The 21,947-nt window shown below is 51.1% G+C and overlaps 1 protein-coding gene across 4 annotated transcripts in view; it reads right to left on the reverse strand.

Moving 5' to 3' along the window:
- Positions 1–21,947, reverse strand: part of MYRIP (myosin VIIA and Rab interacting protein) — a 399,641-nt gene that overhangs the window by 60,872 nt on the left and 316,822 nt on the right. For all 4 annotated transcript variants that reach the window (XM_032408946.1, XM_032408947.1, XM_032408948.1 and 1 more), the window contains exons 6-9: positions 18,584–18,681; positions 18,284–18,364; positions 15,702–15,845; positions 7,157–7,286 (exon numbers count right to left, since the gene is read on the reverse strand). In XM_032408946.1, the coding sequence (XP_032264837.1) occupies positions 7,157–7,286; positions 15,702–15,845; positions 18,284–18,364; positions 18,584–18,681 (453 nt within the window). The remainder of the gene's footprint in view (positions 1–7,156; positions 7,287–15,701; positions 15,846–18,283; positions 18,365–18,583; positions 18,682–21,947) is intronic.

Below are 21,947 nucleotides of genomic sequence, written 5' to 3' on the forward strand. Positions count from 1 at the left end.
GGGTGGAGAAGGGTGGGGAGGGCTACTGTTGGCAGCCCCTGGTCTGGCTTTTTGCCCTTGGGCCATGGTTTTCTGTGTTGGATGGGAGATGACTCTGTCACCTGCCCTGGCCTCCCTCAAGGTTAACACACTCTGCACTTGGCACTTCTACAGATCTCACCCACAATGGCCTTGTGAGATGGCAGGGTGAAATAAGATATATGTGTACACACACACACACACACACACGCATACACACCAGACTCTGCCCCCAGGTCCTGCTAATATTTGGTCTTTGACCCCATTTCCTGACACAGGGCTCCTAAATTAAATCCCCTGTAATTTCCTGGGTGGTGGGAGCATCTTTAGATCTAAGGAGGCGGCTCTGGGTGGCTTCAGGATGGGACTGGCCACCAGAAAGACCAAGCCATGATTAGAAATTTAGAACTTTGAGCTCTACCTCCATCTCTGGAGAAGGAAGAAGGGCGGGAAAATGAGTTAATAATTGACTGTGGCTACGTGATGAAGCCTCCATAAATGTCCGCAAAGTCTGGGGTTCCGAGAGCTTCCTGGCTGGCACATCCACATGCCTAGAGAGGCACCCCAGCTCCTCGGTGCTCAGGAGCCTCCAGGGCCTCACCCCGTGAACCTCTTCATCTGGCTGTTCATCTGTATCCTCTGTTATATAATAAACTGGTGAACATAAGTGTTTCCCTGAGTTCTGTGAGCTGAGCTGCTCCAGAAAACTACTGAGCCTGAGGAGGGGGCCGTGAAGAGCCAGTTGGTCAGAAGTCAAAGTGATGACCTGGGACATGAGCCAGGTAGTCCTGAGCCCTTGACCGTGGGATTGGGAGCTAACTGCAGGGAGACAGGGTCAGCACGGAACTGGAGGGTACCCGGCTGGTGTCAGAGAATTGGTGGGTATGGAAAAACCCCACACATCTGGTCCCAGAAGCGTTCTGTGTGAGTAGCGGGGGAGTGACAGTGTTTATTCCTGCTCAGCACGTAAGTTTATTTTCAACTCAAGGCACATGCCTCATTCTGGAAAGGACATGAGGGAGAAAGAGGTTGGTAGTTCCAATCTTCTCTGACAGATGGGGAGACAAAGGTGAGCAAAGTTAGTAACTTGTCGAAGGTCACAGAGCCCATAACTGGTCAAGCAGGGATGAGGTGCATCTCCATCCAAAGCCAAGACAGCTCTGGCTTATAGAGTGTGCTGTGGAAGCCAATCAAGGCACTGACCAAGGGCAGGCTGGAGTGGTTCTCAGTGTGGGGTCATGGTCAGGGTTGGCCTATGCTGGGCTCACTTTTGCCCAGAGCATCTGTGATGGCGGGTGGCTGGGCCCCAAGGGTTGATCTCCATGCCAGGGGGTGAAAGTTGCTTTGTCTTATTTTGGTGGAAGCCAAATAGGAGAGTGTGCCTGGGGCATGAGTAGGACGGCACGGTGCTCCTCAGCCCTGAGTACCTGGCACAGCCCCCTGGCCTGGGGCACAGCAGCTGCCAACAGAAGCTGTGTTCCGGTATTAGGAACCTTACAGGACTACCTGGGGATTGGGTGATGAGGACGGCGGGGCTTTGGAGGAGACGCACTTGTGTGTGGACACCAGCTTCTGGGCTTGAGGGCTCCCCAGCTCTGCTGTGCTGGGACACTGAGGCTGCGTCCTGCCAGATGCCATTTCAAACACAGATTTCCTACCAACTAAGTGAGTACTGTTTCGTGTAATGAAATTAAAGTTATCGGTGTTTCACAGTGTTGTCCACAGAGCGTTGTACTTGCCAGGACTGCTGAAGAACCACAGCCTTCAGGGAACTCAGATGTTGGTTGAACACATTTTCAGCTCAGAGACCCAGTGGCACTTAAGCTGACTGCAGCTCAGGCTGGCGGGACATCCGCGTTCCCTTTTGTCTTGAGTCAGAAGGTGGGGCTTCTTCTCCCCCAGGGGGATTCTGGGCCCAGTGGGGGCTGATTTAAGCATTGTCTTCCTGGAAGCCTGAGGACCTGAGGGCCTGGGTCCTGCCTTTCCCTGGCTGCTCCCTCTATCCTTGGGGTCTGGCCCTACCACCATCTCCACATGGCAAAGCTCCAGTGACCTCTCAGAGACCTCACCTGCTTGGTTCCCCTTTTCCTAGAGCACTTTCTTGCCTCCCTGCCCAGATATGGCCTCCTTCCCTGAGTCCTCCTGCTGTGACAGCCTGTCTGGCTCATTCCATGACCCAGTCTGGGTTCTGGCTGATCATGCACATGGCTGAGCCCTCCTCCCGAGGATGACAAGGTCCCTCTGGCAGGGGCTGGGTCTCAGCAACCTCTCCAGCCTGCTCCGTCCCAGGGCCAGCTGGTGCAGAGGGAAGAGCAGAGGCTGTGGAGTCAGGAGGCCCGGGTGGAAAGCTCGGGGAGCTTCTCAGCCTCTGTACTCTCTTTGGCGAGAGGGGCACAGCTAAGCCCTCCCTGGCTCCGTGTGGGGATTAAATGAGGTGACACCCATCAAGTGTGTTACATGTGCCTGCTCAGAGCGGGAGATGAGTTCTTAATAGCGCTTTCACCCTTACCCATCCCTGGGCTGCTTTAGGGCAGGGAGAAGAACAAGAACTTTGGATTCAGGAGGATCCAGGGCTGAGCCCCAGCTGTTGTGATTCCTGGCAGGGGACCTTGGTCAAAGAGCACCTCTGAGCCTGTTTCCTGACCTAAAGGTGGGGACAGTGTGACCCTCCGTGGCTGTGAGAGGATTTTTATAAGACGACATACGTAAAGCCTCGATCATCCTGTCTGCTACCCCTCAGCCTTCTTACCCTCTGCCTGTTGAGTTGGCTTCTACTATTATTTCCCCCTGACTACAGATCAGCACCATGTACTCCATACATAGGTATATGTATCTATCGGTCCTGTAGTTACTATTGTGTACCACACAACCCTGCTTTCATCGGCCGTGGAAACATTCAGAAGAGAGCCTAATGAAGGTGTTATTACCATTTACATGTAACGGGCTCTGCCTGTTGTGGTGGTAATGGCCGGTCTTCTGGGGAAAAGGGTTTCTATATTGCCTGCATTTTCCCAATGCCATGTCCCAATCTCATGGGTCAGGTGGTGCTGAAGGCAGGGACCAAAGAGCCCACCTGGGTTTCTCCAGAAATACGCAGGCTCTCTCTCCGAGAGGCTATTAATGGCCAGTAAGTGGTGATTTTGATTTCCCCTGTAGCAGGCGCTGTGGATGGCTTCGGCATACACCCTCTGGGCTTCCAACTCCCAGCACTTGGCGATTCTTGGCCTGAGGTGAGCTCTGGTTACCGGAGGCTGCTTGGCTGCCCCAGGGGTGAGGGGCCATCACAGCCTCCGGGAGCAGCCCTCAACCAGTGGCAGGGGAAGCTGGTGGATTAGTAGCCCCACTCCCTTGCCTGCTGCCCAGGAGAGTGTTCTACCCTGGTTCTTACTGTTCCCCAGTGGGGATGAGCTCCAGTCCAGCTCCATAAGGAGTCATTTGCTTGCCTTGCCTTCCCTTCCCTGTCTTATGTCCCCTCCCCTCTCTGTGTTTCCTGAGCTCACCTCCAAATAAACCACAGGTCCTCAGATCTTTCTATTAGAGTCTGCACACAGAGACAGTCCCACGATGCAAAGCTGACTCAGCCCTGGCTGTGGAATAGGTTCACTCTGAGGGGAGAGGTGTGCTCCCCCCTCCCCCCCGGGCCCTATACTTAGTTGCTAAGTCAGCTCTCTGGCTGGGCTTCAGAGACCCAACTCACACGCTGCTTCTCAAGGGCACATCCTTGGCCTTCTTTCCTTAAGAAGCTAGGCTACTCTGTTCTCTGGGCTTTGCCAAAAAGCTCTCATTTTTGAAGACTTAAACTATACTATAGTTAATTTTCTTGGTTGTCTACCCCCATCCCCCTTGCCCTGGGGCCATGGGAGGAAGCCACAGCGGGAAAGCCCCCGTGAATGCCACTCTGTGCCGGCTCCTGGGCTGACTGTGTTGTAAACGTGGTCCTGGTCATGCACCTGCCTTCGACACCTGCTACGTGGAGGGCAAGGATTCAGTCCACCACTGGCCCCTCTCTGCTGCCTTTTACAGTCCCAGTTCATCATGGTCCTCTGAGGAAGCTAGAAGCTGACCAATTTTCGTCTCTGCAAAAGCATAGCGGGCTCCCTGAATGCCCACTCCTGTGAAATCCTGGTTGTCAAGCTACATGGTCGGAACTGCTCAAAGCTGTACCTGGCCTCCACCACCACACTCTCTTAGTCCTCTGGGAATATCCACTGGGGACCCTGTGCCCGTCCGTTCTCTCCTTTGTCCAAATTCTTTTTCTTTCGTGACTGTGCGGACAACCACCTGTCAGCAACTGCAGAGAAGGGGCTGTCCCCTGATTGCTATTTCCCAGCACCGAGCACGTGCTGTGCACACAGTAGATGCTCAGTCAAGGTCTATCAAGTGGAAATGTGTTTGGGGAGACATCCATTGACTGCTGTAAGCTCTGTGGAGGCTCAAAGTGGACCTGCTGTGGTTTACTCAGCCCACAGTGTCCCTCCAGCTGACCCCGTGAATTAACAGGCTCTGGAAGCAATTAACAGGCTCTGGAAGCAACCTTTCCCCTGGGGCATAAACAGAACTGCGGAAAATAGCCCAGTGGCCATTAACCCAAGATGACCTCCACCTCTGGGTCTCCTCTCTTCTACATTTCTGCTCTTCTGAGACTGGGTAATGCCCCTGGGAATAATCTGCTTCCCGCTAAACAGTTCAGACACCCCTCAAGACTTGTGGGGTTGGCCTGGACATTTTAGCATGTCAAGGCCAAGCATTCCTTAGAAAAACCAGAGGTTTTCTATACAAGTGTTTTATAGTTTTGTAATTTTAAATCTCCATCCTTAGAGATGCATGGATTTTTGAGAAGAGTGTGAAATCTTTTCTGTGTGTGCTATTATTGAACTAAATTTTATGTTTTCATACAACTGATAAATTATATGTGGGTGCTTTATTTTACAGAATATCAGGTAAAAAGAAATCATGTTTTGAAGATCAAAATCCTTTCCAACTTTATTTGGAATGCTCCTAATTCAGCAGGGAACTATTTTGGGAGATGGAGTGTTTTCCAGAAGTTTTTATAATCTCCTCTAAACTTCTCAGTGTGTAAGTGTGAATTTTGAAAGGCTATTTGTTGGGGTGTTATTTGTTTGTTTTTATGGAGGGGGGATACTTATTATCATGCAGTAGTTGAAAAAACCTGCAAATTGGAGCCATGATGTTTGCGTTTGGCCCCATTAACGGAGGGATCTTGAACAAGTCATTCACCCTCATTGTCCCTCAAGGTTCTTATCTGCCACACAAGAGGATGGAATGCTTAGCTGCGCTGTTGGAGGAATGAATAAAATAGTGCCTGCAGATGGACCCTGTACATGGTAAAGTGATTTTTAAAGGGTAGTTATTATTGTTTATTGAAGATAAGCATATGCCCTGTGGAATTTTAGAGTCCCCTCTCTGTGGGAACTTTCAGTCTCTGGTGAGAGATAAAGGAAGAAAGACTATGAATGAATGAACAGATATGCTGGGCAGCAGGAAGAAAGGAAAGAAAAGCTTATTTAGAATGGAAAAATGCACTTCAAAAACATAAACCCAAACCATATACATAAATGGGGAACATTTCCTGTGCTCCCAGAATCTCTGCAGATTCTACCGATGGGTTCTACTAAAAGGTTCACATGGAAATGATCTCTTTTGGGGAATTTTTAGAATGACTGTTAAAAGCATTGCATGGTTTGTGGTTCTTTGCACCGTGAGAACAATGGAATTTGTTTCAATAGCTGTTAGTTCAATCTTTTCCCTTAGCGAGTAGAAACGACAGTACAATCTTTAAAAGCATATTTCTAAGATGAATATTTTGCTGCTAATTTTTGTGGTTGTTGTTCAGAAAAGGATTCTAGATCTGACATACAATGGGAGTTGAGAATCCTTTCGTGGTTTCTTCTTGTGAGAACAATGCGCCTAGCTTCCGTTACGTGCAGCCAGGTGAGGAAAGAACAGACCTGTGCCAGAGTGAAGTGAGCATCTTGACTTAGACAGTCAGTCATGGAGCCCAAGAGACCTAGGTGGCCTGAGCAGGGGGCCTCACGGCCCCCGGCTGTTACCCACGTGGTTGCAAGCACCTCACAGCCCTCGGATGTGTGACTTTGGGAAAGCGACTCGGCTAATTTGAGCATCTTCATTGTGAAGGATTACATGACTTGCCAGGCTTATAATGGACTGCATTGTGGATGTTGAGTCTCTGGTGAGGTGAGCTCAAGTGCTCTATGCAGGGGCGGGACATTCGAGGAGAAGGAGCGGGCAGAAGCAGCAGCATGCCATCCTCAGGCGTCGTGGGGATGACAGCTGTCCATCAAAGACTCGTGTGCCCCGCCCCTCTCATGGCAGAGCTGTGTTGCTGGGATGCGCCCACCCAGGACATCTGCCAGGCCCTCTGCATTGAAGTGGGGCTGTGTGACTGGTTCTTGCCTGTGGTCTGGGAGTGAAAGTGGTGTGGGCCATGTCCCTGCTGAGGTGGTTAGGAAGCAGGTGCCCTGACTTCTTTGTTCTCTCTTCCTCCATCTGCTGGCTGATATGAATGACCCAGCAGAAGGCTCGGAGGCCGTGGAGGACCACAGAGCCTCGGGCCTCCGAAGGCCTCCCACAGCCAGGACATTGCATTGCACTGGTGTGTGATGAGAACTTAAACTATTATGTTAAGCCACCTAAATGTTTGGTTTGTTTGTTATAGGAGCGAGTATTACCCTAACTACCATGTCAGGTTTCAAAAAGGACCCTCTTAAAACCAACCCTTGCTGGGACCCAAATCCTTCTGAACACTGAAATACCCTGCTAGGTTGGATTAGCGTTTCTGGTCCGCATGAGATACATTCTCCTGGTCCACGTGGAATTGGAAGCTGAAAGGTGGCACGCAGCCGAGACATTTTAACACCCTGGCCCCGGAGCCCCCCACTGTCCCATGGGTCTCAGCTGGAAGACTGCACAGTGGAAAACACTACCACGTTATACGTGTGTGCTGCGCTAGAGGCCTTGTGACCCTGTGGCTCAGCTGCCCCAAGCGGGCCCACACTAACTCGGGCTGAGGGAGGGAGGAGAGGCTGAGTGGGAAGAAGCCTCCAGACAGCACTCCTGGGACCCACAGACCAAGCAGATGCTGCTTAAAAACCGTTACTTGTCTCGTCCAGCCTGTCGGTGCTCCTCCAGCTGGGCAAGGCGGCCTCCTCCCGCGGCCTCAACGCAGCCTCCAGGGAAGGGGTCTTCGGGGCGTCCTCTCTGGGGAGTGAGGACGAAGACTGGGACTGCTGCGGAGAGAAAAGAGGGGAAGAGGGTGGACTGAGGGGCACAGTCACTGGGAGGGATGCCTTCCGCTTTCTGGTAGACGACACAGCGTGGAGAAGGCATGTTTGACGGTGTTGGCTCTTCCCGAGCTGAGCCTTAAAAGCTGCAAATCAGGGGCGCCTGGGTGGCTCAGTCGTTAAGCGTCTGCCTTCGGCTCAGGTCATGATCCCGGGGTCCTGGGATCGAGCCCTGCGTCGGGCTCCCTGCTCGGCGGGAAGCCTGCTTCTCCCTCTCCCACTCCCCCTGCTTGTGTTCCCTCTCTCCCTGTGTCTCTCTCTGTCAAATAAATAAATAAAATCTTTAAAAAAAAAAAAAGCTGCAAATCAGTGTATAACTCTGTATCAGCACCAACGGTGCCCCGTCAATGCCACTGCAAGCTGGCCAGGCCCGCCCGAAAGCGGCACAGACGTAGTGGGGAGTGGCTGCTGACAGCCTTCAATCCAGCCATCCTCCCAGCAACATGTCTTAGGCCAACTGTGCTCAAAAAGGAAAGCATCTTCCCCCGGAAGACCTCCAAACCCGAGTCAGGGCAGCCCAGACAGAAAGTTCCAGCGCAATGTCAAAGCCACAACGGATTTGTGAGCCAAGTATGGCCCATCCACAAACCTACCCCTATTGCAACACATTCCCATTTAGCGTCTGAATTAAAGAAGGGAAAAAACTGTTACCTAAGAAGTGGTGGAGGAGTGATTTCAAAGGACGCAGGAGACATGTTTGAATTGTATCACACATACATGTCACGACATACACACAAACATATGTATGTTACGAATGTTACAAAGAATTTGAAGCTCGGAGGTTAGAGTTTCATCAAACAGGAAGAGGCCAGATGACTTAATTCCCTGAGAGGTGTGGAAACTTAGCCTTGCCCCGCGCACAGTAAATGCATAACAAGTGGGAGCTTTAAAAATGAAAATGACAATGACAATGAAAAAGAGCAACACCAGCGTCAGGATGTTTGGGTGACAACACTGAGCCTCATGGCTGGAATTTGGGGAGCAGATGATGCACCCTGAAGGATGGTTGACCAGGTTGAGAAAAAACACAAGAGATAGCTGAAGATCAAGGTCTGGCATCCCCATTATTGCAGGCCAGACCAGGACCCAGGAGCCCTCAAATATAGGCCCTCTGGCACACTTTTTTTGGAGAGGGTGGTACATGTGAGTTCTGGTTCAGACAGAGTTATAGCGAACTGTTTCTACTTCCCCCCACAGACAGGAGGCTGATCTAGGAGGAAGATGGGTTTGCAGAATAAATATGGAACCTCTAAGATGTGTACCCAGGGTCACAGTGTGCCTCTCACCCTTGTGACTAGAGAATAGAGATGAGAGGCCTCCAGACCTGCCTTTCCATACAGCACTCACAGGTTCACACGGCCCCGGGGCAGACAAGCTCTTCCCATCTTACCAATTCCGTAAGATTCTCTGTGCATTCAGTTCACATAAGCCTTGGCTCATGGGAAATGCCCTACCCCGAGTTGGGCTGGGGGTACTGGGCTTCCTCTATGCTTACTTGTGCTTTTTTGCACTCTATTGCACAATCTGGTTTTTGCCAAGAAACTGTGCAATTGAGGGCGGTTAATGGCCTGTTAATGGCAGCACAGTAACTGGTACAGAACTGGGAATTAGTGCACATTTGTGGTGGAGTGAATGTGATTTGGGGTGGGCTACAGGATGGGTTTTCAGGAGTGCCTGATTTTTTTTTCCCTCCACTAACTTCTTGGATAAAATTGAAGAGCAAGAGAAAGAAATAAGAAGCAGCTCACCATCATCCTCACTTACATCATGGAGGGCAAGGTCTAATTTGGAGGACAGCCAAGCTAACACACACACATCAAGCGGATTTCAGCTGAGTGCCACTCCCTTTATTCCAAGGGCAAGAAAGCCTGGACCCTGACCCTCGTGTCCTGAAAACCAAGGGTTTCATGGGGATAGATATTCAGGGAGCCATCTATGATTTTGCTAAATCCTTAACAGATGATGAGCAGCTGGGAACAGAGATCAAATCTGACGGTCAAGTGAAGTTACTAAAAAATGAAGAAAAAAATTCTTCTATGGCAAACTCCTGGGTACTCAGGGAACATACCCCTGACACGCATCCCACTGTGGTCTGGTAAGAAGTCTCCCTTTCTATGTGATCCCACACATAATTCCATATACTCTGTTACAGCCCTACTACAACTTGTCAGCTCTTCCAAAGACTGTGAGCTCCTTGAAGGCAGGAATGGTCTTTTGGGTGTGCTCCTTGGTTGCCTGCTTGTGATTGAATTTACAGGACTTTAGACAGAGGTCTGGCCCTTAGGGAGCAGATAATCTATTGCCAGGTGCCGTATGGAGCCATTTTCTATGCCCTGACTTGCCTTTTTTTTAAATTTATCTGCCAGTTTCTCACTATAAATCACTGAATACATGTTTACAAAAGGGTAAAAATGATATTTAATGTTTCATTTTACAGTGGGTCACCTGGTATTTTATATTTGTCTGTATGTGTCTGTAAGAGGTAGCTTGGGTCCATTTTTATGAGACAAAAATGCTCCCCATCTACAAAAGCCAACACCAAGAAATGAAAAGTCCCTCTGGTTCTAACACGGAAGATGGAATCTGTGTTCTTTGTGAGAGAGTTGGGGGCGCCAGACTTTTATATTCGATTTCGGGCAAGCCATTGTTTCGCACTAGAAGAAAACTATACCCTGACGATCACAAAAGATCCCAAGATCTGGCTTCGATAGGTCTCAGGACACTGCTGGCCCAGTCTCCAACCAGGCTGGAGACTGGTTCTGAGGGTGGAAAACTAGGTTCTGAGAGTCAGACCTCGTTTTTTGCCACAAATTCACTGCAATAAACATATTTCCCAGCAGATGGCGCCATGACAACGTGTTTACTCACCAGTTCAACCTCAACGGCTCCTGGGAAGTGATGGGATTATTGAGTCATTTATTTGCTCGTGACCCTAGCTGGGCCTTTGTGCCCACTCTTTTCATTCTCACCCACGACCTCTGCTTTCCTTCCCTTCCTCTTACCCACCCTAGTGCCCACGGAAGAAGCAGGGCTGATAATATCAGGAAGGGCTGCGTCGGCACGTCTATACAGGGAGGGCCGGGAATGGTGGGTCCAGGAATGTCAGAGTGCCAGCAGAGTCTTGCAGGACTTGAACTTGAGGATCTGAGCTTTGAAACAGGCCAGCCTCAACTCTTCGGGCACTAATGGGCGGTGTGGGAGGCAGTGGGTCAATACCAGCGCTTCCTCCTGCACTTGCGGTGTGTGTGGGGGGGGAGACTTCAACTCTTCTGCGCCTCAGTTTCCTCATGTAAAAGGATCAGTGTCATGCCTGGTGCATAAAAAGCACTCAGTGAGCATTAGTCAAAATAAGAGTATTTATTACACTCTACCGCTGAGCCAGGGCAACATACGCATCCTCTCCCTTGACCTGATAGAGTGCACATGAGGAAACTGAGGCAGGGGTTGAATAACTTGCCCAAGTACATGGCTGGCCAGGGGGCAGAGGCAGGGTCTGAGCTGGGGTCTGTCTGGCCCCAAGCTGATGCGATTCCATGCCTTCTCCATGCTGTGCTGAGCCCGCGCTGGATCCTGGGAACACTGCCCTCCTGGCTAACCTGCTCCGGCCCAGCAGGACTTGCCATGTGAACCAGCCAGCTCTGATGTTCTGGGCAAAACCCACAGCATGATCTGTGAGACCTTGCTCCGTAGGCGCTGCCTACGCCGTGTGGGCAGCAGCAGGACGTGCTCCCTACATCTCCTGGAATGGTCTACGGTCGCTGTGATGGCTGGGACTATCAGCACGGCCAACAGGGCAGGCTCCCTGAGCCACTGACCATGGCTTCAAAATGGTCTTTCCTCGCAAGGAGGCTATTCCATAAAACAGGGAGAGGATGAATGACAACGGAGACAAAGCTTTGCTTTGTATTTTTAGGGTCAGGCATAGACACTAAATTCAACCCAATAATTATAAATAATGAAAAATACTTTAGGTCTATCTTGTAGTCACTCAAAGGAGAGAGCAAATAGGAGGGAAGAACGGACAGAAACACAAGAGAAAAGGCTGAGAAAAATAGAGAGGGATAGAGGAGGGACAGAGAGATGCCTCTTGGTCACCAGCCACATCCTAAGAGCCTGGCCCCTGCTGTCATCATGGTTATTATCAATAGGATCACCAAGTTATTACGAAGACGACTTTGGATATATACACGCCCAAAGAGACAGGCATTAAATGAATTACAAGCCCTGCACTGTAGGCTTTTAGGATATTGCATCTTAAGGCTTTGAAAGCTGGATGGCACTGACCCCCCCGCCCCCCTTCTGGCGGAGAACAACACAATAAGGGAGGAAATTAAAAAGAGAACAATCACATTCAAGTTTCTTTCAAGAGGACAGACGAGAACTCCTGTCTGCACGGGGATGGATTGAGTTTGGGTTTCGCAGTTACACGCAAGTAGCAGGGCCTGCAGTGTTCTGGGTTTCTGCATGTTATGCCCCAGGCCAGAGGGGTCCAGGTTGTTGGGAAAAAGGGGGAGGAAAAGGGGGAGGCATTGCCTGGAGGCCACAAGGTTACGGCCTCCACAGTCTGGAGGTCAGGGAACTCGCCTCAAGATAGAAAGAGGCTATCCTTAAGCCTGAAGCTCGTTGGCCTCACCCGGGCAGATTTGGGTCAAGTGCACAGATGCCCAGGCTCGACTCCAGACCCCATGCGTCGGAACCCCTGGAGTGGGGCTCTGGTGATGAGGCAGATGAGCATCCAGGGGGGAGACCAGCTGGTCAAAAGATGGGAGGGCCACCTTCCGTGAAGTCCCCAAGAACCAAGACTTGGCCTGCTGCTTCGTGTCCAGGCTCTGGCCGGTGATGAGGCACATTTCTGCATTTATGCCTTCTGCTTATCACACCAATGCTGTGCAATAAAACTTTCTGGGGTGATGGAAATGTTCTGCACTGTCTAATACAGTAGCTGCCAGCCAGAGGTGCTACTGAGCACTTGAAATATGGCCAGTGTGATAGAAGACTGGATTTGAAACTTTATTTCATTTTAATTAATTTAAATTTGAATAGTCACTTGTGTCTTATGGCCACTGCATTGGAGAGTGCAGCCCTAGGCCTGAGAGATCACTGAGTCTGCTGATCTCATTTTATAGAGGAAGAAACTAGATCAAGTGTTTTGGAAGAGGAGAAAGGTATTCAACTCCCAGCGCCACCAATCACAAGCTGTGGGGCCTTAGGCAACTTACGGTAAAGCTTTAGCCTCAGTTTTCTCATCTATAAAATGGGTCCAATAATATGCGCATCTGCACCTTACGATGAGGAGTAAAAGAAATAACATGAGATGGGCAAACATAGTGCCTGCCCCTTAACCGGTCCTTGTTCCTGTCCCTTCCCCACATGGCCTCATGTGCAGCTGGAACTGCAGTCATCATGCTGCACGACTCAGGGGGCACCGCTCACACTGGGTTCTAGGTCAATGGTTGTGCAATATGGCGGCCTTGGCCAGGGTCAGTCCCCCTTAGGCCCTAACTCCGGGATGTGGTGCTAGCACAGACTCTTTCACCACAGGGTACTGGGGCCAAGTGCAGGCCAGGGGTGGGGAGAAAGCACGGGCTTAGCCCCCAAGGGTGAGACACTGCATGGAGCATTGGAGAGGATGACCCTTGTGCCCCGGATGTACCACCTCTTGAGGCCCCGGGCTGGCCCTGCCATGGTGCTGGTCAGAGGGAAAGGACTTGGGTCCTGACCAAGGGAAGTCAGGCTGGGGTCTGTCCAGGGGTCAAGACCCAGGTGTAGCATCAAATGGAATTCTGAAGACAAGAGAGATAAGGACGAAGGGAGGAAGGCATGAGACATGGGGGGGAAGTGGTGGGTCAGGGGCATCAGGAGGGATCCAGTCCTTTCCTGAAGGCCCTCTCAGGGTCCTGGGCTGGCCAGCTTGTCCTGGCCAGAAAATAGCCTTTCTAAACAGCTAACTAAGCAAGAATTGGTGGTTTCTTATCACTGAGCGCTGGGTAAGGAACAGACTCTCCTTCCAGATAATGTTTTTTTTTTTTTTTTTAAATTTTATTTATTTATTTGATAGAGACACAGCGAGAGAGGGAACACAATCAGGGGGAGTGGGAGAGGGAGAAGCAGGCTTCCTGCTGAGCAGGGAGCCCGATGTGGGGCTCGATCCCAGGACCCTGGGACCATGACCTGAGCCGAAGGCAGACGCTTAACGACTGAGCCACCCAGGCGCCCCCAGATAATGTTTTTTAAGAGCTCTCATCACACGGCTGTCTTTAAACCAAACCAGGAGCTACAAATGGCCTTCACAAAGGTGTGGATCCCAGTGTTTTGTTGAGACCTTAATCCATACAGTTTCCTTCCTTCACAGGTATCCTGGAAGCCAGAGGGGAAGGGTTCAAGTCCAGGCCATGACTAAATCCCCACAAATCAATGTTCTGCTATCAGGTGGTCATGACCCTGTATTGAGGAATAGTTGCCATATGCCCAGCGTTGAGCTGGCCCATTGCCAGAACATACGTGGCCACTGACAATGGGGGGCTAATGATACTGGCTGCTCAAAAGGGCAAACTGTGCCAGGGCCCAGCTGGATGCTGGATTTCTCTTTATGCCTAGATTCAGGCTGCTTTATTTGCGGCAGCTCCCATGAGTACAAGCCTGAGTGGAGAAAGACAAAGCATTCACGTCTCCCTGACTGATAACGTTGACGAAAATATGCTGTTTACATATTGCAAATCACAGCGTAGGGAGAACTCACGAAGAGAGGCCAGGAGGGGACTTCTTTGATCAAACATCAAAGTTAAGGATGAAGGTATTAGTAATAGGAGCCAGCGGATGATCTTGTCCCCTCTGTAAGGTGCCAGGCCCTATGATCTGGGTGGTTAAAGTGTTATTTGAAGGGTGTATCAATGGCCTTTCTGGGCTTTTCTCAAACTACAGCCTCAAGGATCTCTCCCACCCTCTCCTACATAGGCAGATTCAAGCCCAGGGAAGGTGGACATAGCTTGCAAAGCACTGTATACCAGAGATTCCAACGATGCCTACAGTGGGAGAGGGACTTCCATTAGGCCTTATTCTATATCAAAATCTAGAAATAAATCATATTCTGCCATTTGCTTCAGGATAAGTAAGAAATGCATCCGTTCTCTCTCCATTGATGTTGAAGCCAAAGTGATAATTGGGGTGTGCAGGAGGCAGGCATTTGGCAAAAGAGATTTTCTGGTGAGAAAAGGAAACCCTGAGAGGGCTTGTTTTAGCAAAGCGAATGGGAATCCCGTGCAACCCTGACCTGCGCCCCTGGCGTGCCTGCGTTCCAGGTGGACTAGGGTCTCTCCAGCCTCCCGAGGGGCTGAGTGGGAGGTGCCCCTGGGAAGCATCACAGCTGCTTATTTTAAGCTGCTCTCGGCCAGTGCTTGACAAAGGGGTGTGCAGGAAGCACCTTGCTGTCCTCCTGTGGAAAGGGGGGCCTGCTGCTGCTGTGCCCACTGTTCGGACTCGTTCTAGAGCCCACTGTCCCACGTCTCCAGTGACACACAGAGTGTCTCCAGCCTCGATGACGTGGCAGGAATACTGTTTCTAGGTTGAACCATAAGCATGACAAGGAGCCCCCCTGAACATCTGGTGGGAAAACAGGCATTTCCTATCCGAGAGCTTCCCCATGACACAGGAGACAGGAGCAGAGCGGAGGAAATGCTCGGAGCCGGGAGACCTGGGTTCTGGTCCTGCCCCACCCCTCAACTTAGTTCCAGTGGCTCAGGCTAGGGCGGCCTCAGTTTACTGCTCTGTAAAATGCGGAGAATGCAGGATGCCCTCACGTGGATCTAACGAAATAATATGTGTGAACTCCCTGTGCACAGAAAGTCTACATAGAGAAGTATTGGTCATATGCCGAGCCTGGGGGGATTCGCACCTCCTAGAGCCCCCCAGATCTGGCTCTTTCGGAAAATGCCTCTGAAGGACTCCCCGGAAACAGGGCGACACCGTGGATGCAGCCTGCGCTCTCAGTGGCAGGAATGGGTTCGTGAAACCTCTGAATGACAAGCTATTTGAAGGTCATGGGTTTCTCCCTCCTCTGATTTAAAAATGCCTGTTGACACCTTTATTTTTCCTAAATGGGTCTCGGCCTCCATATCCTCAGAAGCCTGTCTGTGTTTACTCCCCTGGTCCCCTCTGGCCCCTCCCAGCCCCCATCACACACACACTTTCCCTGTGTCTCACCCCGCCCCCCTTCAGGTACCTTTACCCTGTTGGCTGGACACACGAGTCAACTACAGATGGTCGAGAGTGGTGACCCCACATCTGCAGGGTACCGGCTCTGACCTGCACCTGGGCAGGACACCTGTGCGGGGTGGGGGAGGTGGGTGCTGCTTGGGGACTCACCCAGAGGGTGGAGGGAGCTCGGGGGCCTCCTGGGGGCGCTGTGGTCCCCTGGTCAGCTGCCTCTGCACTGCAGCTCTGGGGCTGTGACCACTCAGGCTCTTCTTCCATTTGCTGCTCGCCTTTGCTCTTCTGTTTCCTTATGATCTGGGGAGGGGGAGGGGGAAAAAGGGGGCAGGTTACTGGTCAGGCCTTCAGGTGCCATGTGGAGTAACCAGGACGATCTCTGGGATGTTTTTTAGCCCATAAGAGCTTAGTTTCAATAGCATACCAGCCTTTTCCAGATCTGCCTTAGGGTAAAACAGCACAACTGTAGCCCTCCACATTCTACAGCACTTTACAGTTTATAAATAATCCTTTTATGATGCCAGCAACTTCTATTCAGTAAATGCCGACCGCATGCCAGACTGTTGTAGGCACTGTATACGCTGGACCTCATTTAATCCTCAAAATAATCCTAAGAGCTATGGGCTATAACTCTCCTCATTTTACAGATGAGGAAACTGGCTCAGAGAGGTTATCCGTGAAGGCTGCACAGCTCGTAAAGAGTGGAGCTGCATCTCGAACCCACAGTCTCTGGCTGTAAACCCTGGTTTTAGGGAGCATTGGCAGGGTCTGGGAAGGGGGCAGGTGCAAATGAGCCATGAGCTGATAGCTCATCTGTACCACTTGCTATGTTGGGCGCAGCCATATGGAGAGAAGGGATCTATCTGTACAGCGGTGTCTGGGCTCCCAGCTTCCTATAGGCAGCTGAGAAAACCGCTGAGCCACCAGTCTGGGTGTATTCTTCAATGTCTCTGTCGCCCAGACAGGGTGAGAGAGCGGGAGGCCGAGAGCAGGGAGAGAGAGGAACTGAGGTGCCATGCCCTGGGGCGGATTGGGGCCTGACCAAGATGTACCCCACCTCCATGGTGGGGACCTGGCCACCGGTGCCCACTGGGCTCTGGGATTGCTGGGGACTAGTCACATCCCGTGACAGGCAGCTGCACAGGTGTCCGAGCCCCGACGGTGTGTGTTGGACAAGTGGGGACAGATGACGTGTTTGCTTGGTTCCTAGGTCTCCAGCTTAAAAGCAGCTGAGTCTGGACTGAATATACTTTGAACTGTGGGTTGAATGAGACATTTGGGGGCTCTCTGGGGGATAAGTGGAGATCTTCTGTATGCGCCATGCGGAAGGGACATGGATTTTGTGACCAAAAGGGAAGACTGAACTTGTTCATTGCTCCCTGCGTGCAGTCCTTTGTCATGTGACTCCGCATCCGTCCCAGGGCGGGGACTGTAAGTATAAGCCCATGGCAGTGGGCTGACTGGGTGCCTTGGTTTGGTCAGTGACTCGTGAGGAGGGAGTGGGTAACCACAGAGGTCAGGGCTGAGCCTGGGACTTAGCCCACAAGGCTGTTTGCTCTTGTTCTCCGGTGCTCCCATCCTGGCTCTGAGCAGCTGCTGTGCTTCCCTCGGGGCCCCAGCATGAGCACACAGCGTGGACTCGAGCCCAGCCCACCGCTTGAGCCAGGAGCCTAGATGCATGAGCCAGAAAGAAACCGAGGTCTCATAAAACATATATTTGGTCTTTGGCCCTGGTTCCTGGCACAGAGCTTCAAAACTTTGGGAGTGTCTTTGTTATGCTAATGAGCTGACCCAAAGCTGGGCACTCTCAGCTCCTCCCTTCCACCTCTGGGGTGGGGGAGGGACTGCATGCACCTGGCTGGGGCAGACACCAATGCGCTGGGAGGGCCGTGGGCCGAGGGAGAGGGCATGGAGGTCGGCACGCCCCCTCCCCGGGCCTTGTCACCTGTGTATCTCTTCATCTGGCTATTCATTTGTATCCTTTATGATAAACCTGTCATTGGCAGTGTAGCACTTTGATGAGTTTTGTGAGTTGTTCTAGCACATTATCCCACCTGAGGGTGGTCATGGGAATCCCTGGATGGACAGCAGTGCAGTAACTTGGGGATACCTGACACTTGTCACTGGTATCTGCAGTGGGGGCACTCTGGTGGGGCTGAGCCCTTAACGTGTGAGGTCTGTGCTCACTCCGTGTAGATAGTGTCAGAACTGAACTGTAGGACACCCAGGTGGTGTCAGAGACTTGCCTGTGGCACACAGAAATCACCCTTGCTCGGAGCCAGAGAGTTCTTCTTGACAGTAATGAACGGATATACCATGTAAGGGACAGCTTAGGGCATGGAGGTGGCAGGGGGTGACTGCCAGGGCAGCAAGAGACTATTTGAGACGTGTGAGAAGAAGACGCACGTATGCACACACGCGCAAACACGCGCAAACACGCACTGGAGGGAAGGCCAGGAAACAGGAAGACGGTGAGTAACCTGCTCAGTGCTGAGTTCCTGGCTCCCTACCTGCCCACTCAATCCCTAAAGGCAACCACATTGGATCCTTCCACTCAGATTTTGCAGTGCATTGCAATCCCTCTGCAGTGGCCCCCAGAGCACAAAAGGGAAAAGTGACGAGGCACAGAAATGGTGCCCAAGACAACAACGGGGCCCACAGTTGCTCCTCAGCTGGCCCAAGGCCCTGACCCGGGCCGGGGTGGTGAACAGCATCGCGGGATGCCCGGGCCCACCTACCTTCTGCAGGATAGTTGTGGCCAGTTCCTCGGTCAGCTCCTCCTTGTGGTCCCGCAGATAGCTGGCCTCGTTCTGCTTGTCCTGCGGAGGGAGGGAAGAGAATGGCCGCATGCTGTGGGTGGGTCGGGGGACTTGGCGATCACTTTCTTGGGAGTCCTGACTACAGATGCAGGGAGAGGGTGGGCCCTGCTCTAGACCAGGACAGCCACCAGGAGGCTGGTCTTCCGACAATCTGTACTGTCTTCTGGTGGCCAGGACCTTGACCCACACCTCCCCCCAGCGAGGACAAGGGGGCCATACCAGACTGTCCCCATAGGCTTCGGCTTTGGAAATTGCCTCCTCGATGGCCTCTTCAGCCACCCGCAGGGCAACAGCCAATGTGTCCATCATGCTGTGTCCTAGACAGGAAACAGAACACAGACCACTTTCTGAAAGGGAAAGACAAGTAAAACAACTGTTCCACTTTAGTTCTTCTGTGTAAGTCTTGCAAGGGCTGGGGCTAAGTTCCCAGTGCTCAACATGGCGCACCAGGCCCTTCTCCCCTGCCTCACTGTCTCCTCCTCACCCCCAACCCCAGACACAAGAAATTGTGATTCTTTGAGAGCCACCATCTCTCTCTTCATGGCTCCTGTATCTTGGCCTTCTTTCCTCTCGTCCCTGCTCTGTACCTGAGCTGGTTCCTGGGGCCCCCAAGGCTTGGCCCAAGAGTTCTTTCTCTGAAAATCCTCCTCTGATCCCTCCTGTCCCCACCTTGGCTGGATGTCCATCCAAGGCTCTGGGGTTGCTTCCCACGGAGCCAGAAAGACTGCCTCCCAGCCAAGTCATCCTCAGAGAGCACGACTGGATCACACGCAGTCCCTCCTGACATGCAGAGTGGCTTATAGATAACTGCACTTCTAGAAGGGCTTCATATAAAGAAATAACGGCTCTTCATCTGCTTTCTCAGATGAAAGTTATGTGTTATTTTGTGCATTTCAGGTATCACTGTGAAGATAGGGATGAAAATTATCCAGTGGTCTAAGGGCACTGGACTGTACACATGGTTTAATGCAAATATAAAACCCAGGGAAGCAATGTTTAGACTCTAAGCTGATACTATCAATAACAACAGCACTGGCCAACCTCACTGAGCTCGACTACCTGCTGGCCCCAGGCCGAGCGTCACGTGTGTGGCCACAGTTCATCCAGACCACAGTCCACTAAGTGGGTTCCATCTGACAGACAAGAGAACTGAAGCACAGAGAGGTCAAATAACTTGGCCGAGGTAACTCAGTGCGACAGGAGGAGAGATGAGGTTTGAGTCCAAGACTCTGTCTGCAAAGCCCTTGATTTTAACCACAAAAGTGAGACAAATACAAGCTCACATGATTTAAAAAAATAATGCTATCATATTTTTAGCAAGCATATATTTTTTTTTTTTTGCAAATGGCAATAGGTGGGAGGAAACGTCCCCACGTCAAAGGACTTCTGCAGGTGGCAAAATTCTTTTTGGAGCCGAGTACTTGGAAGAGTTCTGCTTCCCCAGAAACTTGATCTTTGCTTTTTACTAAAGTAAGAATTTTGATCACTCCTCCCTTCGTTTGCCCCAGAAGCCCGACTCGCATCAGGCCCAGGAGCCCAGGACTGCAGGGGCCGCCCGGCTATGTCTCCTTCGCCCATATTGCCACTCCCTGTTTCCATTTATACTCTCTTACTCAGACATTATTTAACACACGTAAACCTCCTGAAAGCTGCCTCAAATTCTCTGTAGAGCGAGACTAGTTGTAAATACATCAATTCACTCACTAATCAATCCCTCAATTAAAAAAAAACTTGATTCAAGCTTCTTAGGTTCCTCAAGACACAACTGTGGACAGAAAGTGGCATCTGGCAAACATAATAAAATCTCCAAAACCAACCCAGTGAAGCTCAGAGCGATCCAGCAAGTTGACGGGTCCATCACAAGCTGGCTGTGATGATGGTCACGTCAGGGCTCTGCGCACCTCAGGGTGGCGGACTGAACACGCAGTTTCCCCAATGTTTCTACAGGTACCGTCTACAGAATTGAGGCTGTCATCACACCAAGTGCTCCCTGGAGATAGACACTGTACCTCCCACATCTCTTCTTCAAGATACCAACCAACATATTTTTCTCACAAGTCCTCGCTAGCTCTGTGAGGCTCCCAGTGACACCCCGATGGAGAAGCCAAGTCCACGCTCTCCTGTGCTTCCCAGGCTACAGGATGAGCAGGCACTTATGCTAAGAGGCTTGCGGGAGGGTCTGTGGTGGGGATCGTTCCCCAGTGCCACAGATCCCTGGCCAGGAAGAGCCTGGAGCCATAACCCAGAGGCTCTGGATGCTACATTCGTGACTTCTAGGTGAGGGTGAAGTGGGGCACTGAAGATGTTTTGGCTGAAAGTGAAGGTTCAGGTTGGTGCCGCAGAGGGAATGACTGGCAGGGGTGTGGAGGAAGAAGAAGGTGAGGCAGAATGACTGAAGCTCAGAGGACCCGCAGACAATGGGATGGTCAGTTTTATGCATCATCCTGCCTGGGCTGTCGTACCCAGTGATTTACTCAAACACGAATCTAGGTGTTGTTATGAAAGTATTTTGTGGATATGGGTAACATCTACGATAGTTGACTTTAAGTAAAGGAGGTTGCCCTTGAGGTAATGCAGGAGGGCCTCAAGTACACAGTTGAGAGAAAAGGCCTTACGAGCAAAAACTGAGGTTTCCCAGAAAAGAAAGCCTGTCTCAAGACTGAAACATTGGCTTCTGCCTGAGTCTTCTGCCTGCTGACCTACCCTATAGACTTTGGGCTTGCGAAGCCTCACAATTATGGGAGCCAAGTCCCTAAAATAAAATAAATCTCACACAAATAAATCTTTGCGTGTGTGTGTGTGTGTGTGTGTGTGTGTGTGTGTGTGTCCTATTGGTTCTGCTTCTCTGGAGAACTCTGGTAGATACGGATGGTCACTGAAGGTAATATTAATACAGGGGAATTGTGGGCAGGAGGCACTCAGGTGACAGGGGTCAGAATAGAAAGAGAAGGACAGAATTGGAGAAAGAGCTGATAGGAGCTTGGGTGACTGGGTCGAAGTAGGGGAGGAGGGAGGCTGAGGGAAAGGGAACTCTTGCCAGGGGACCTAGGTGGCTGAGGAGCTTGATTAGGATGTGCTGAGGTTAGGATCCCTATAGGATCTACAGGGCTTGATGATCAAGCTTTAGAGATCTGAGTCTAGAACTCTGGGCTGAAATCAGTGCTGGGCATTTCAGCTTCAGCAGTGAATGGAGGTGCATGGAGCCCACAGGAGTGTGTCGTACCGTGGGGAGAGTTCTAGGTGGCAAGGATGAAGGAGGATGGGACCTTCTTGCGAAGGCACCCAAAGGAGAGAACAGAGAGCATGCGGAGGAGCTGTAGGGCCCCAGGAGCAGGTGACTCAGGAGGCTGTCAAGGTACAGCACTCCACCTGAAATGGTGGAGGTTTTATTTGAAACCAGAAGTTTGTTTTGCTTTTAACTTCTACTCTGAGGGGACTATGATATTGGTATAAAGAGGTAGAAGTGAATCAGTACATGATACATTCTTTTTTTTTTTTTTTTAGATTTTATTTATTTATTTGACAGAGAGAAAGATAGTGAGAGCAGGAACACAAGCAGGGGGGAGTGGGAGAAGGAGAAGCA

Source organism: Phoca vitulina, unplaced genomic scaffold (assembly GCF_004348235.1).
Source record: "Phoca vitulina isolate PV1807 unplaced genomic scaffold, GSC_HSeal_1.0 scaffold10, whole genome shotgun sequence".
NCBI classification, from domain to species: Eukaryota; Metazoa; Chordata; class Mammalia; order Carnivora; family Phocidae; genus Phoca; species Phoca vitulina.